The sequence below is a fragment of the Colossoma macropomum genome, unplaced genomic scaffold (genome assembly GCF_904425465.1).
Source record: "Colossoma macropomum unplaced genomic scaffold, Colossoma_macropomum, whole genome shotgun sequence".
Lineage (NCBI taxonomy): Eukaryota > Metazoa > Chordata > Actinopteri > Characiformes > Serrasalmidae > Colossoma > Colossoma macropomum.
Genome location: NW_023494806.1, coordinates 13797848 through 13809928, shown reverse-complemented (window position 1 = coordinate 13809928; position 12081 = coordinate 13797848). Strand labels below are relative to the sequence as shown.

The 12081-nt window shown below is 36.2% G+C and overlaps 1 protein-coding gene across 2 annotated transcripts in view; it reads left to right on the top strand.

The window, feature by feature from the left end:
- The window catches only part of cdk7 (cyclin-dependent kinase 7), a 104592-nt gene extending 92511 nt beyond the window's left edge, over window positions 1-12081 (top strand). Inside the window, exons 1-12 of one of the 2 annotated variants that reach the window (XM_036598742.1) lie at window positions 1878-1995; window positions 5162-5221; window positions 5359-5392; window positions 5485-5552; window positions 5692-5760; window positions 6906-7016; window positions 7113-7231; window positions 9360-9459; window positions 9566-9652; window positions 9748-9897; window positions 10152-10296; window positions 11839-12081. In XM_036598742.1, the coding sequence (XP_036454635.1) occupies window positions 1930-1995; window positions 5162-5221; window positions 5359-5392; window positions 5485-5552; window positions 5692-5760; window positions 6906-7016; window positions 7113-7231; window positions 9360-9459; window positions 9566-9652; window positions 9748-9897; window positions 10152-10296; window positions 11839-11867 (1038 nt within the window). In that variant the 5' untranslated portion in view covers window positions 1878-1929 and the 3' untranslated portion in view covers window positions 11868-12081. Of the gene's footprint in view, window positions 1-1877; window positions 1996-5161; window positions 5222-5358; window positions 5393-5484; window positions 5553-5691; window positions 5761-6905; window positions 7017-7112; window positions 7232-9359; window positions 9460-9565; window positions 9653-9747; window positions 9898-10151; window positions 10297-11838 lie in introns of those variants that run through there. The other variant, XM_036598743.1, reaches the window with a different exon arrangement.

The window sequence follows — 12081 nt, the reverse complement described above, 5'->3', positions numbered from 1 at the left end:
TTTATATATATATATATAAGATAATCCTTTATTAATCCCACAACGGGGAAATTTGCGGTGTTACAGCAGCACAGAAGACAGAGCAGCAGGAAATATACAAACAATATATAAAATAGAATAAACAATAAAAGTATAAAGATATGTATGTATATGTACAAGGATTACAAGAAAAATATACAAAGTATTAAATTTAAATTTATATATAGATATATATATATATATATATATATATATGTATATATATGTATATGTACTGTTTTAAAACAGGAAATTGAGCATAAATAAATGATTAAGATGTCATTAAGAGTAGTTTGATATCAAATGCTCCAATCTAGAAAAACATACCAAGAATTGTTCACAGTATTGTTGATAGAAACCAGACGTCTGAAGTGTTTAATGCCTCTTAAAGCTACATCACAGAAAGCCATTATAGAAAAATAGTTGTGAATGCGCTGCCTGATGTCTGAGACATAGTTTTACTAAAATATGTTGGCCTAAGCCACACGCATTGCACAGGTCACCAGTCCATCACAGACCCTGGTTGCCCAGCCAGGGAATCAAACCCTTCTTGCTGTGAGGCAATATATATATATATATATATATATATAATATATATATATATATATATATATATATATATATATATATATAATATGCAGTTCTTACTTTATCATTATCAACATTACATCTAAAAACTCAGAACACACATGCAGGCTCACTGGTTGTTCTAGTGAATAAAATAGTCATATTTGCGTTGTGGATATTGTGTAGATATTGGTTCCTATCAACACCACTGTGAAGAAATCTGGGTCTCTATGCTACACACACTGGTTTGGGTCAGATAGTACACATTAAAGATAATATATTTGCCAAGTAGCATGTCCTTGTACAAAATAGTGATTTTATAAAAGAGTCATAAACAATACAAAAACAGCTAAGATGCACCTAGATGTGACAGTGGTTTCCACTAAGCAGGGTAAAAAGAGAGAGAGGCATGATACATTTCAATACAGTGTTTTGAACTTTCATCCTTGCTCTGTTTTTTGATAATGTATTGAAATCATTACTGCCCTATTGCTCACAGCTGTCATATGCATGGAGTCACTATAACTGTCACTCCATTTGTTTTTACATCAAAGCTTCAGGTGAACAGCTGTGGACAGACCACTGGAGATTCTTTCTCTGAATGTTAGCCTGGCTCACACCTACATGTCTATTCCCATTCTCAAGCATTTGGAACACGAATCTCAAGTAGAACAAGCAGCATATAAAGATTTATTTATATTGATTATATATTTGTCGGTTTATTTCACAGTCCTGTCTCCTCATACCACCCTGCATAATGATTTTATGTTCTGAAAAATGTCTGACAATGAGGTGTTTTTTGAAATGGACAATAGCGACCTCTGCAGGGAGGAGGAGTGAAAGAGTCACAGTTATCTGCGGAGGATACGGCCACCAAAACAAACCGATTACAATATTTGGAGGGGTCTGCACATAATATGCATTTTTTTTGTTTTAGTAGAAATTGTAGTAATCGTCAGGATTACAGTCCCTTTTATAAAACGAATTAAGCCCCTTCTTCAGAGAAGATAGTCCCCTATTTTATATAGCTTATATTACTTTTATCAGACAAGAAATGACTGTAAACAGAAACAACATCTGTTCATCACGAGTTAATTTCAGTGAGAGCTTCATTAGCTGTTATTTGGCGAATGGAGGATTTCACGCAGCCATGCGTAGTTTCGCTAATCTGTAAATAACAAGGTCCTTGGAATGGTCGAGTTTATGATTTGTAGATCAGAGGATCTGCACGCATGTCGCGTCCCAGGAACATTCCCTGAGACTTTTGTTTCCCCCGGATGTGTTTCGAGCGCTTTAACTGAGCAGCAGCTTCAGCAGCTTGGCTTTTCACAAAGGGCTCACATCATGGCTTTGGACGTGAAGTCCAGAACGAAGCGGTACGAAAAACTGGACTTTCTTGGAGAGGGACAGGTAATGCCCAACACGAAATGCGCTTAATGTGCCAACCGAAGTGATCCTTGTGCAGCTTTATCGGTAAAATAAAAAAAATTGGACCCCGTTAGCTTAGCAACGTAGCCGCCGAGCGGCAGCATTAACGTTATAAGTTATCGTGACGGTGAAATAACCGATAACGGTACCGCTCTGAGGAGCTGTGTCTGCGTTTCCCTCTTAACTCTTTAGGGATTTCATTAAACCCACAGAGTAAATCATAGTTAGTAGTTCACTATAGTAGTTCAGTTGTTCATCAGCCATGAAGTCCAGTATTAAATTGAAGAAATAAAATGCAGACATTTGACGTGAACAAATGAATGGCGTCGTTATATGAAGGTGAATCGGTGTGTCATGTTCCTAAGCCTGATGATATAGTAACCAGCTTTCCTGTCAAATGTGGATAGTGACTAACCAAGATATATTTACATTTACAGTTTTAAAGAGTTCGTACTTTGCAGAGTGTTTTTAAATAATAATATTTAGTATAATATATACATTTATATACTATAGGGGTGGGCGATAAGGCAAAAATATATCACGGTACTTTTTCATGATATAGGATAGGCATCACAATGTTTAGTTTTTCTGAGATTTAATAGGCTAGAACAGACAAAACATAAAATAAAATACAATAATAGTAATAGTAATAATATATTATTTATAATAAGAAACCTACAACTGCGTTGATTTTTGTTCAATGTTAAATACAGCCCTAATTTTGTAAGGAAACACAGTCAGTGCTCTTTAACTACTGACAGTGTCCACAGTATGCTCAGAAAACCGTATTGTGACATGATTTATCGTGATATTGGTTTTTGGTTTTGTATATAAAATTTTATGCAACAGTTAGTTCCGGCCATGCAAGCTGATTGGTTGAGAAGCGTTTTAACTGTGCTGTTATTTTGCCATAACATCACAGGTTTTTCACAAACACTATCACTCCGCTGAGACGCCGTTGCTAAGCAACGACTTTAACAGCTGTAGGAGACGCTCACGCCATTTGAACGTTTTTACTTCTTACTTTGCACATAAACAGAAAATAGACACTTTTAAGATCACATTTGACCGACAGCCGATTTGGGCAGACTCTGAAGATGAGACTACACTAAATTCCCAAACTGTCAGTTGGTCTGTGTGAGGAGCTGGAGAACGAAGGAACTATAATTTGGCGGAAGGAATCACTAACATTAAAACATGTTAAATGCCGTGTTCACAATTTATTTGTTTCTTACTTTATTTATTTAACTGTTGTATAAAAGCAATAGAACGCTCAAGGTCGTGTGTTATCGCCTTCGGCTCGTGCATGCCACCCCCTCTCCCTCTCATGTTCTATTGCTTAAATATATTTTAATCTTTTACCAGTAGCTCTTAATTTCTTCTGGGTTTGCTTTTATTTATGTCCTGCTTGTTAACAACACCTAGATTGCTTTGCCGTTGCCCACATCTCTCATTTTCAATTAGTGTTTTATTGTAGGCAAGACATGTTTATTTATACAGCATGTTTCATACACAAAGGCAATACAGTGTGCGTCACATAAATAAAAGCAAAAAGGAATGTCTTCTCAAAAGGAAAAAAAACAAAATGCTTAAGAGTGAAAAAATAAAATGACAGTAGCTTATCAAACAGATAATTACAAGGCAGTGCAAAGTACATAAAAGTCTAATAAAAACAAAAAAAGAAATTAAAGGGCTTAAGTGTCATTAAAATGAGCTTATTATGGGCAAAAGTCCATTTAAAAATAGAGTGCAAATTTTAGAGCTCAGTCATAAGCCATGAAAAGAGAAATAGATTTACAAATCACTACATTTGGGGCACATCTAAGATCTTACGGCAGTTTGCTCCAGTTATACGTAGCATAACAGTTGAGTCCTTCTTCCCCATGTTTAGTTTGATTCTAGACCAGATAATTTATAAAATTAAAGAACCTTAATAGTTGACTGATTTTGTCTGGTAAATGACATCATTGTCACCTGCTCATTACTTGAGGAGTGTCTGGATCTGTTTTTTTGGTAGATAGTTTTTATTTCTATGATGGACAGTCATTTTTTTGCACAGTACAGTACGTCTAGGACCAGGTATCGAAATTGACTACTTTCACAGTGTCAGCTGAATTACTTCAATACTAAAGAGTATTGAAATATTCCATGTCATTCAATACCAAATTTTATCACCCAAGTTGTCAATCCTTTTAGCATCTGTGAGCCAATAAACATGCTTGTTCCACAATCCAGAGTGCTGATATTCTGTCTAAACTACATTCCATAAGCATATTTTCATTGTCAGTGCTTCTCGATTAATTAGCATTTAATTGTGATCTGTAAATACATCCACTTTCTACAGTGCAGTTCTAGTGTCAGTTACACCCACTTAGGTATGGAAAAACGTATTGTTTAGGAATCAGTATTGTCATAGTTATTGTGTCAGTATTGAACATTTTTGACTCTCATTATTTTTGTGCTCCCTTGGTGGCCTTCTGGTTAGCTTCTCATTTATTTAGGCTATAATGATTCACAAAATTCATGATTTGATTTGATACAATAGTCTCTTAATTCGATACATTTTTGATACAGAAAAACAGAAGAAGTGGTTTAAAATGTGCTTTATATGTAATAGTAACATTTTCAGTTTAGTACAGCATTCAGCATTACAAAAGTACAATATTTGAACCAAAAGCTGTGCCTTAAGTCCTAATCTAATGGACTAGCCACAAGCTAATATATTAACCCCAAGCTGACATGATAGTTACAGTACACCTTTTAAAAAAATGATTCTTCAAGGGTTCTTTAGTAAAGGCGGTGGTTCCGTGTAGAGCCATAAACAGTCTAAGAACCATTTAAATGCATAATTGGTTTTTCTCTATGATGGAAAGCCAACTAAAAACCCTTAAAAATGGTTCTGTAACAAAAAAAGCAAAAAAAAGGCTTCCACTATTGCTACAAGTCAAAGAACCATGTGTAGTACTATTTAAAACCCTTTTTTATTAAGAATAAATGTATCTAATTGTTTTGCTGCATATTACAACATGGTACGTTGTGTTTTTACATTCTTATTATTTAACCTGTGTTTGTAGAAGCAGTTTTATGCTTTGAGATCATTCATCATTCATCATTCATCACATCTCCTGTTGTTCTATGACCTTTGCAGTTTGCCACTGTTTACAAGGCAAGAGACAAAACTACAAATACCATTGTTGCAATTAAGAAGGTAAGAAGTAAGCTTTTAGTATTAAATACTGAATAATGATCAGAATAGCTGAAAATTAGCATTTATGTAAATTTTATCATCTTCAGTTTATCTTCTGAATGACGGCTCTGTAAACTTCTCGTTTTTATTCTGAACAGATTAAAGTCGGACACAGAACAGAGGCCAAAGATGGTATGTGCACTGGCCTGCGCCATTTTCTTCAGATAATATTGCCATATTTTGTTTGTTTTTGTCTCACATCAGCTTCTCATCTTGTCTTTCAGGCATCAACAGAACAGCTCTCAGAGAGATTAAGTTGTTGCAAGAGCTAAGCCATCCAAACATTATTGGAGTAAGTAATATGAAAGAACTCTGTAGCGATAGTCGAGCAGTATTAGCCACACAAAGCGAAGCATTTGGATATAATGCATATCAAAGTACTTACACTTGTGCTTTAATGTTAATCATCTTTTCTTTCAATGCTTCTAAAGCTCCTTGATGCCTTTGGACACAAATCCAACATCAGCCTCGTGTTCGACTTCATGGAGACAGATCTGGAGGTAAACATGGGACCGGATTTGCCAGCATTTACATGCCAACTACTTATGAGTCCTAAGCGTCTCTGTGTGCTTTTGTCATACTATTTAAAACTGGCCCCTTCAGACTTTGCATTCAGCTCAAGTCCTAATTGGATTTTAGCAGCAAAAAGCAAAAGCGGAGTGGAGAAAAGGCAGATGGCCCCTCCTAATGGTACTTTAAAAATCAATATGGCCTCTTTTATCACTTTAGCCAAACAGCTATTATGAAATTAGAGGGCAGATGCCAAAAGCAGGCAAATGATTTTATGAGGATGAGATGTGATAGCAAAACATAGCACATGTTTATTTTTAACCTGTTTTAATGGTTATAATGTGGGTTGACAGAGTACTTGTTTGCTGAGGGCCTTTTTTCTGTTGCTATTTGCTGTTTGGAAAGAGTTTGTTGCCGTGTATTAGTGAAAATTTACTAGCTGAATGGGATTGAGTCTGGATTAGAAAAAGAATCTTCTGCTCTTATGAATTTTCTGTACTGCCAGTTCTCAACTGACCTTTTGCAGAGTTCTGACAAGTCCCGCCTGCCCTATTTACTGTTGTTATGTCCATTTGTCTTTCAGCTCAGGCCTCCTGGTAACATTAGTAGCACCTCTGCTAACAGAAGTTTAGTAACACAGATGAACATATAAAAGCACACAGAGAAAACATTTTGTTATTGAAAAACAATGTTATGTTCAGTGCACACAAATGTTTGAGAATCAACTAAATGTGTGGCTTAATTTAAAACAACCAAAAAAATGATTTCTATTACTGCATCTGTTGTTACCTCCCCATGATTGTTCTGAGGAGTTTGGCTCACTGGCTGAGTTGTCACTCATTATTTTACAGATGGTCAATTGTAAAATGGAGCTTCGCGTATTTATTTGGTTTGCAGAGGAACGGAATTGCTATGTGCAACATATAATGGAAACAAAACATGTACAACATGATTGTACAGTTTTTTTTTTGGTTTTTTTTAATGATGCGATTTGTCTGCTGAATATGCCCTTTGAACCTTACATTCACAAATCTCATTGTGAAATGTAGGTTTATTCATAAGAATGTTAGCATTTTAGGGAGGAAATTTGTGTAATGTTTTTTTTTTGTTTGTTTTTTTTTCCCTCTTTTTTCAGGTGATCATAAAGGACACTAGTCTTGTACTGACACCAGCCAACATCAAGGCATACATCCTGATGACCCTGCAGGGACTAGAATACATGCACAGTCACTGGATCCTACACAGAGTAAGTTTTAATGGGACATTTTCTCTCTTAATATCAAGAAATATCAAGAAATAAAATCAAGAAATTTCATTTCATCGTCTCTTTCCTCTCTTCCAGGATTTAAAGCCCAATAATTTACTGTTAGATGAAAATGGGGTCCTGAAACTTGCGGATTTTGGATTGGCAAAAGCCTTTGGAAGCCCTAATAGAGTCTATACGCATCAAGTAGTGACCAGGTATGATCACCTTATTGTAGCTGATACTGCATGTGTGTGAAGTAAGAATGGGGGACTGAATTATCACTTGGAATTATTGGCTTTATTTCCAATATCAGGCTGATGATAATATATTGCCCATCAATTTACATTGTATTGCACTATGTAGGGAGCAGGGAGCGGTTTGAGTTTCAGCCCCAGTGTGGGAAAAGGGACGTTAGCTTGGCGCTAAATAAGACTTGCGGGGTTAATTTGGTGACCAAAAGGTACTTATGAAATGCATGTTTTTGCATTAAAAAGTGATTCATGTTAATTATTATACAACAAAAAGTTCATGCAATGACTGCAATATACAGTGATGGACGACTGTATTCTGCTTTGTGTCATTCCCTGTGATAAAATTGCAGCAACGCATGGTTTTCGTGGCTTGTTGCTTTATTTTATGACTGTGAAAAATATTCTTGCATATTTTTTATTATTGCATAGCAAGAATGTGGTTGTATGTGTGCAGTAATAAGGAACTCTATATAGCTTTCATTAATAAAGCAGATTTTCTTATTAATAGAAACCTTTGTTTACACTATGGCTTAGTCAGGTGTCAGCTCCGTAATGCATGTGACCGTGCTGCTTAAAAAGCAGCAAGCGTTTAAAATGGATACTGCAGTCCAAATGGAAAATATTGGAGTTATCTGCCCCTGTCCCCTCCTCACCAGACTCAAAGCTCACGTGGGTTGCCAGGTTGAGGACACTGAACCTGCACAAATGAGTGCAAGGTTAAACAACAACATTTGACAGCATTAAACTTTGACAGTAGCAAATGAGGAGTCACACACTAAGTTGATTAGCTAATGTAACATAATGTAACATAATAAAACATTTGCAGTTTTCATTGTTTGCAAATTATAAACCAGCTTGTGGATTTTTTTTTAAACTGTCAATATTAGGTAGATGTGTGGCAGGCTATGTATGGTAGCTGAAGTCTGTTGTCCTGAAATCAGAAGCCCACTGCTCCAAAAATATTCACTGCCTTGAAGTCAGTGTCTTATTCGTCAGCTTTTTATTTGAATTTGCCCGTTCCACCTTAAATAGTGTACTCTTAAATAGAGTAGCGTTCTGGCTGCTCAGCTTATTCTCCAGATTCTTTTTCGAATTTTCTTGTTTCCACCTTTAATGTAGTAGCAGTTGCATGAGGTGCCAGAATGAGGTACCAAAATGTCATTGTAACAAGATCTAAGATGGAGCGGGAAAATTTGAGCTAGAAGCTGGGGCACATTTCAGGCACAGACATTTTCCTTGCCTTAAGCCCTGAATGCCGCAGCCTATTTGAGTATTGTTTCTGACCATGTGTATCCCTTCATGGCCACAATTCACTTCTAATGGCTGCTTCCAGCATGATAATGCACCATGTCATAAAGCAAAAGTCATCTCAAACTGTTTTCGTGAAAATGAGAACATGAGACAGTGAGTTCAGTGTTCAGTCATCGTCTTTCCAGTCACTGAATCTGAATACATTAAAACAACTTTGGAATCTGGTAGAACAGGAGATTCGCAGCATTTAAAGTGCACCTGAAACATTTACAGGAATTGCATGATGCAGTCATGTCAACATGGACCAGAATCTCAAAGGAATGTTTCCAACATCTTGTGGAATCCATGGCTCAAATAATTCAGACTGTTCAGAGCACATTATATTTAATATATACACATTTTAATGCACATTTTATGAATTTAACACATTTAGAGGAAAAAATTAAACATGTGGCATGTGCAAAAGATATGGCACAATTTATGCTGTATGTTTTATTTTTTCCAGCATGTTAAACTAAGCAAATGAGTAAAACATGTGCACCAAAACAAAAGAAAAATGGCATATTTAAGTTTGTTTACTGCAGAAGATATTAATGTAAATTCAATAAACCTCATATCTCCAAAATGGTAACTAACTTAACATTTCATGAAAGATAATGCAGAAATTATTCATTCCAAGTAATTTTGGAACATTTCTGTTGGTCCATTCTTCATGAAGTTTTGGCACATGTAAAAAGAAGCTGTTATTTTCAAAAATATGTCAAAAAATAAAAATGTAAAAATGTAGCTGTCCTGACAGCTAAGATATTTTCTTTTATATTTTACAAATGAAAAACTTCAGATGGTACCGTTCTCCAGAGCTGCTCTTTGGGGCCAGGATGTATGGTGTGGGTGTGGACATGTGGGCTGTGGGCTGCATCCTTGCAGAACTCCTTCTCAGAGTAGGTCACATGGCCATTGGCCTTCACAGATGTTCTTGTTTTAGATGTTCGTGCCTGTTTGAGTGTTCTTTTTTCTGTGTACTAAATTGATTTCTTACATTGCAAGGTACCATTTCTGGCTGGAGATTCTGACCTGGATCAATTGACGAAGATATTTGAAGCTTTGGGGACTCCAACAGAAGACACTTGGCCTGTGAGTACTTTCTGTGTCATGTATTTGTTTCACTATAGAGTTTATTTATATGTCTGATAACAATCTAATTATTCCACTGATGATCTGTTTTACAGGGAATGACCAGTCTTCCAGACTATGTGTCCTTCAAACTGTTTCCGGGCACACCTTTGGAGCACATTTTCAGCGCGGCTAGTGACGACCTTCTGGAACTTCTGCGAGGCCTATTCACCTTTAACCCTTGCACGCGCCTCACAGCCACAAAGGTACTGGACATTGACTCAGATTTAAGCCCTGACATGCAATAATGTCAAGGACTTTATGCTGGATATCAGTTACACTAGGATTATGGTTTAATCAGTGTCCAGGACATTAAAGCACTCTGACTGCTTCCCATTCAGGTGGCTTCCAGATGTCGTAGTTGGCTGTATTGTCACTGAGAGTGGTGTGTTATTTGCTTGTATGTGTCTGTCATGCCTCTGCATATTTATTCACAGTCTTTTCTTAATGGACATTTTAGGCACTGAAGATGAGATATTTCAGCCAGAGACCAGCCCCCACCCCAGGGCCTCAGCTCCCCCGACCAAACTCTTCAGCTGAAGCTCTGAAAGAAAAAGAAAACCTCACCATTGGCATTAAGAGAAAACGTGATGGTATTGAACAAGGTGAGAGAAATTGTTTTAATCAAGGGAAGAATGATATTCATGTTTCTGTCATCTTATGGTGAAAACCTTTGGTCTTAAGCTAGCAGTAAACTTCATGTAACAAGAGAACTAAATGAAATCGATCTGCTGCCGAACATATCCAGACATATTCTAGCAGTAATTGTGACTAATGTGTCTCAGTCTAGAGTAGTTTTGGAAAGATGTATTTCTCCCAGGTCCTGGACTAGGCAATAGCACCCAACCCCTTATTAACTTTATTTAGTATCTCTGAGGCACAAAATGTAACGGTGATGCCCTGTCCTTGTAAAACATGTAAAACATAAGTAGCCTGTGCAAAAGTTATGGTACATTTTGTAGTTTAGTTTTTTTTTCCCCTCAGTATGTTAAATACAGCAAATAAATAGAAAAACACTAAGTGGCCTTTTTAGAAGATTTAAGTGGTGTTTTTGTAGATGTGTTTCACTTTGAAAATCAACAAAACATAATTTGACATTGAAATATACACAAATTTGCATATGACTGTTTGAGTGCACATATATATTTTATATTTTTTCACTTATTCATTTTAATCCTTATCTGTATATATACTTTCTTTTTTACCACTATCACAACTTTAGTTGGAATAGGTAGGTTGGATTTGCATGGAAGAGCCAGGTTTCAGAATAATGTATAATTGCTACAAGATCACTGCACTTTCTCTCAAATCTTTACTTAAGTTTACATAAAATGAATAAACAGATTTAGAAAGAAAGACGTGCCACTAAGCACGCTGTCATAAGTATAGTTAAATTAAAAAACTCTGTTTAAGTGCTCCTGGAACAGATGTTTCAGTGATTAGAAGTTCTGTTTAGCAGCAGGTGCCCTACACACCATGCTAACTCTAACAACAGCTTTGTTTTGTCAAAAACATGTCACTTTCACAAGAATACTGCCAGCTTGCTTAAAAGTGGCAATAGAGTGCTACAGTACACTCTTAAAGATGATTCTTTAAGGTTTCATTAGTTAAGAAAATAGTTCTATATAGAACCATGAACACTCAAAGAATCCTTTTCGTGATTAAAGGGTTCTTTGCATCATGAAATGGTTGCTCAGATTGATGGAGAATGTGCTGTAGATGGACCTTTTTGAAAAGGGTTCTATATAGTATCAAAAAGGATTCTTCTATTGTTACTACGTCAGGCATGTTACAATAGAAGAACCCCTTTTTGTGCTGTTTACAAGAATCCTTTTCTAAAAGGTTCTATATAAAACCAATCTTTCAAAAGAACTCTTTCTCGATGAAAAGAACTTTTTAAACACGAAATGGGTTCTTTGAGTGTTTACAATTCTATACAGAAACATTTTCTTTGCTAATGAACCCTTAAAGAACCATCTTTTTTAAGAGTGTACAATGCGTTTGTCAGTGCTCTTATGTCTGTGTGTTGAATCATGATGCATGTACGTGTGCTGATGTATTTCACCTCCACTATAATCACAAAGAGTTAATAACTTTAAGTCCACTGGTACTGAATACACGCTGATTAGTCTTTTTTTATTGTTCAGGCACCCTGAAGAAAAAGCTGGTGTTTTAGGCGAGGAGGTTTGGAGAACCTGTCTGCCTTTTGAGCCACGTGACCACTAGTGCTGCTGAAAACCTCCACTGCTAATAGATACAGTGGTCAGCCATTCATTTAACCAATGATTGTGACTGCTGGGACAGACATATTTATGGGAACTCGAATAGTCATATTTTTCAGTTATTTTTTTACCTGCTGTAAGTAATTAAATTATGAGAAATGAGGTGTA